A 4,970-nucleotide genomic window follows, 5' to 3' on the forward strand; every position below is an offset into this window, starting at 1 on the left:
TCTCAAAAGATTTTAGGAATTAAATTGAATTTGTAGTTATTATTATGTGTTTGAAGAGCTGGCAATGACCAGAACTTATTATTAAACTACTTTTCCACCTTAACCAATAACAATAATAAAGAAGTTTTGTGGTCCACAAATTCAACCCAACAGAATACATAAATTCAATTACAAATTTAGTTTTTATTATCTTATCTTATCTTATCTTATCTTTATCTTATCTTTAGTTGTTCTTATCTTATCTTTATTTGCTTTTATCTTTCATAGAACAATGTTCTATATATATTTAGTTTTACCCTCATAGTTTACACTTCACTTCAATTCAATTCAATCAATCAAGAAATACAAAGTATAATATTCTTCCTCTCTTCTTTTCTTATTCTTTCACAATTTTATCATGATATCAGAGCTTTGTACTAAAATTTTTGGTGCACCGCTTTATTATTCGTTCTTCCCTTTTTGAAGATCTTGTTCCTTTTCCTCTATTCAGTTGACCACTTTTCCGTCAAAGCCTTCCAAGTAATTTTAAAGCTTTCATTGAATCTCCTTGCAACTCTATGAATCTGATCCCTCTGAGGGTACATGAATCCATAAGAAAACAAAAGCCTCATATCGTTTGCAAATTCATCAGACCCTGAATACACGAATTTGTGCATCTTTGACTCTATATCCTCAAACGCTATTGGCTTCAACAACACACTTTCATATTTGTTGCCAAGAATCCCTAACTTCTTGGAATCCAGAGTCTTATTGAAAGTCCAGCCATCTCTTTCAACCATGAAGTGCTTCAAGATCACCCAACACTGTATCTTTTGATAACGATCCATTCTCTGCTCATTCAGAACAACCTTCATCTCCTCTTCTTTCTTCGTGTTCTTGGAGTCAAGCACCTTAGAACCGGTTCTTGGGATTCTTGAACATGCATTGTGATGTTCTTCCTCTTCTTTCTTTGTGTTCTTCGAGTCAAGCACCTTAGAACCGGTTTTTGGGATTCTTGAACATGCATTATGGTGTTCTTGCACAGAAAATTTTGTGGAAACAGAAACTTCAAAAGTTGCCAACTTTCTTCTCTTTCTGCCTCCGCGAGAATCAGCACCATCATCGTCCTTCTTCTATTTGCACTGTGCATCAGTTGACAAGGTTCTAGAACCTTCTGTATCGCTCTTTCTCACTACATTACACGAGTATTCAGTAGTGTTGCAATGTTAATCTTTCTTCCTCTTCTCACCGCATGAATCAGAAGCCATAAATTATGGTCCATGCTTTTCAGTATCAGCATCATTCTTTAGTTTGCACTCTTCAGATGACACTGTTCTTGAACGCGGCAAACGAAGCTTAATTATGAGTCTCTTTCTTGGGGCAACATCTGCCTCTGCTATTGAAAAGCTTGGTTGTTGATGTTTCGAGTGAACAAGGGTTTCAAGGCTCGATCTTTGGTAGGATTAATTACAGAAAGAAGAAACAAACAAGTTTGTGGGGGTACAATCACTACTACAATGCGGTATAATATAGGACTAAAAGGTTTGCTTTACCGTTACTGGTTTACTTACAAAACAAGGCAAAATAACATAGGAGACATTATGTACGGATTTCACAATTTCATCACACTAAGATGAATTAAAAAAGAAAGTAGTTGGCTCGAGCTTGTTTGAGAAACATTGGTAAAGAAAATTGTCGAAAGAATAATATAGTACTTAACAAAGGAGTTGAATCCAACACGTTGATGCCTACGTGGCCTTCTTTCACTTTCTGCTTCTTCCTTCTTCCTTCAAGAATCCCAAGATCCGGTTCTAAGATGCTTGACTCCAAGAACACGAAGAAGGAAAAGGAGATGAAGGTTGTTCTGAATGAGCAGAGAATGGATCGTTATCAAAAGATGCAGTGTTGGGTGATCTTGAAGCGCTTCATAGTTGGAAGAGATGGCTGGACTTTCAATAAAACTCTGGATCCCAAGAAGTTAGGGATTCTTGGTAACAAATGTGAGAGTGTGTTGTTGAAGCCAATAGGGTTTGAGGATATAGAGTCAAAGCTGCACAAATTCGTGTATTCAGGGCCTGATGAATTTGCAAATGATATGAGGCTTTTCTTATTCTTTCACAATTTTATCATGGTATCAGAGTCTTGGTATCCTCCTTGAGGAGGATATATAAGTTATCATCTTTTAGGTGAGAAATCACCATGCTTCTTTTTCAATCTCCTCTCACAATGAATAATCAATCTTCCAATTCAGTTCAAGATCCAACCAATCTTTATTACATCCATCCAAGTAAAAATCCAACATCAGTCTTGGTTATCCCTGTTCTAACATGAAACAACTATCATTCATAGAATAGTCACTATGGCCTATCTGCGCCTTCTTCCGACAGTTTCATCTGCGCCTTCCTCTGGCAGTTTCATCTGCGCCTTCTTCCGGCAGTTCCGTCTGCATTCTGTTTCAGCAGTTTAATCTACATTCTGTTTTAGCAGTTCCATCTGCACTCTTATCGCGCTCTATGCGCCCTCTTTCTTATCGCGCTTTATGCGCCCTCTCTTATTGCGCCATACGCGGCCTCTAAAGATCAATCTTATTGCGCTTTACGCGCTTATTTTTTCATTTTTCTTTTGAAGATTGCTGCTCAAACACAGCATCTCCTTTTATATTTTTGCTGCCGGCAGCTCAAGCTCTGCCGCACGCATTTTTTGAAGATCGCTGCTCAAGCACAGCATCTCCCTTTATATTTTTGCCGCCGGCAACTCAAGCTCCGCTGCACGCATCTTCCTCTGCGTCACCACGTCAAACACTCAACAATTTCATCGGAACTTATCCAAACTGTGGATTATTGACATCTTCCATCCACCAGCTTGCGGGGGCGTATTAAACTACTCTTCCACCTTAACCTATGACAACAATAAAGAAGTCTCGTGTGGCCCACAAATTCAGCCTAACAGAATAGATAAATTCAATTACAATTTTAGTCTTTATTATCTTATCTTTATCTTATCTTTATCTTATCTTTAGTTGTTCTTATCTTATCTTTATTTGTTTTTATCTTTCATAGGACAATGCTATATATATATATATATATTTAGTTTTACCCTCATAGTTTACACTTCACTACAATACAATTCAATCAATCAACAATCAATAAAAGTTCTTCATCTTTTCTTTTCCTATTCTTTCATAATTTTATCATGTTATCAGAGCTTTGTACTAAAATTTTGGGTGCACTGCTTTATTATTCGTTCTTCCCCTTTTGAAGATCTTGTTCCTTTTCTTTAGTTTTACCTTCATAGTTTACAACACACTTCAATATAATTCAATCAATCAACAATTAATAAAATTTCTTTATCTATTATTTTCCTATTCTTTCACAATTTTATCACTTATTGTTGTTAATAATGAAGGCTTATGGAGAACCTATTAATCTAGGTTCTTGAGATGTTTTTATTGCTAGTCATTCATGGATTTAGAGTAATCTACTTCTAGGATTAATCAAAGCACCCTATATATATAAAATTTCAGAAGAGCAATAAGTTCGAATAACTTTCCAAAAAACTTTTCAAAAAAATCATTATTGTAATAAGGTTCATTACAAAAAAAATCTATCAAGTAACTAATACATTAGTACTGATAATTCTTGATCACAAATAATAATTCATTTCATTAGAGTAACCAAAAAAACTATAAATAAAAATAAAAATTTATGTATAATTATTTTTATATAAAATTTATAATTAAAAATTATTAAATAATTTAATAAATTTAATTAAATTATTATTTAATAATTCTAACTATACATAAATTTTCATTTAAAAGAATGGTAATATTAATCCCGAACCGTACTAAGCATTTTTATGGAGAGACATGGGAATCTCATTGATTTCCTAGTTTAACTTGATCTCTTTTTTATTTTTATTTTTTTATTGAATCGGCTATATATTATTAAATAGTATGTTCATTTAGGGAAAAATATTTATAAACAGTTTCAAAATTAAATTGTGATATTATAAAATCGAATTATATAGGAAAATATAGATGTGTGAACTTTTTTAAAGAACCATTATTTTCTTCAATATTAAAAAAGTTAAGAAAAATGTTTGGAAAAATTAAATGCACTGTTATTATTATTAATTTTGTTATATTATCTTTAATTTATTACTCTTGATTATAAATTTTTATCAATAATATAATGTGCATTCAAAGAAAGTGACAGATAAAATAAATGGATTAGAGGGAATATTCTACGAAATTACTAAGTAAATTTAAATAGTGGGTGTGGCTAAAAATTTTAGCCTAACATCCTAATACATTGAAAAAAAGTTTTGGGTTTATACAGTGTATTTATTTTGATTCAAAAGAGATCCCCTAATTATTATGGAAAAAGGGGAGAATTAATTACATTGTAGAATTAGATTTAGTAGAATCTGTAAAAGAAGATATGATTAGTATTGAGTTATAGGATGATAATGATTAATGGTATGTTGTGTGTAAAATAATTGTGTCTGCATGGATAAAGCAGAGTGTCCACGCAGCACCTCCCTCTCCGTTCATTTTTTTGTCACTTATACATAGATAACAATAACATAACGTCCCAGAACTCCGAATTCCCTTCTCTCTTTCTTCTTCTCTCTTCATATAACAATGGACAGAGACATGCTTCCAGCAAGGTCTCATCCTCTTTCTTGGACGGAACCCTTACTTGCAGAAGACAGCACTGACATTGGAATTCCCATGAATGCCCCTCTCACTTCCTTCAAAACCATACCCCAGCCTCCTCCAATTACCATAAACCCCTTCCCCTTCCTCACTGCTAACACTAACGATAACAACTTCCTCATCAAGGTCTCATTGGACGGAACCCTTACTTGCAGAAGACAGCACTGACATTGGAATTCCCATGAATGCCCCTCTCACTTCCTTCAAAACCATACCCCAGCCTCCTCCAATTACCATAAACCCCTTCCCCTTCCTCACTGCTCTCACTGCTAAC

At 34.1% G+C, this 4,970-nt stretch overlaps 2 protein-coding genes across 2 annotated transcripts in view; one reads left to right on the top strand and one right to left on the bottom strand.

Moving 5' to 3' along the window:
• Positions 483-1,282, bottom strand: LOC107647301 (transcription factor GTE12-like). Its single transcript, XM_016351388.1, has 2 exons — positions 1,229-1,282; positions 483-1,112 (listed from the first exon to the last, which is right to left on the bottom strand). Exons 1-2 carry the CDS (start codon positions 1,280-1,282, stop codon positions 483-485), a joined length of 684 nt encoding a protein of 227 aa, XP_016206874.1.
• LOC107647300 (transcription factor ICE1) overlaps positions 4,512-4,970 on the top strand; it is a gene marked incomplete in the record, with an annotated part of 13,352 nt that continues 12,893 nt past the window's right edge. Inside the window, 1 exon segment of the mRNA XM_021105635.1 lies at positions 4,512-4,817. Coding sequence (XP_020961294.1) covers positions 4,622-4,817 — 196 coding nt within the window.

This window comes from Arachis ipaensis, chromosome B06 (assembly GCF_000816755.2).
Source record: "Arachis ipaensis cultivar K30076 chromosome B06, Araip1.1, whole genome shotgun sequence".
NCBI lineage: Eukaryota > Viridiplantae > Streptophyta > Magnoliopsida > Fabales > Fabaceae > Arachis > Arachis ipaensis.

Excerpts from the sequence above, each read along its gene's own strand:
- LOC107647301 (XM_016351388.1), bottom strand. The coding sequence starts at position 1,282 with ATGATGCTGATACTGAAAAGCATGGACCATAATTTATGGCTTCTGATT. Across the intron at positions 1,113-1,228 it reads TATGGCTTCTGATTCATGCG|AAGAAGGACGATGATGGTGC; the intron begins GTGAGAAGAGGA and ends CAGTGCAAATAG.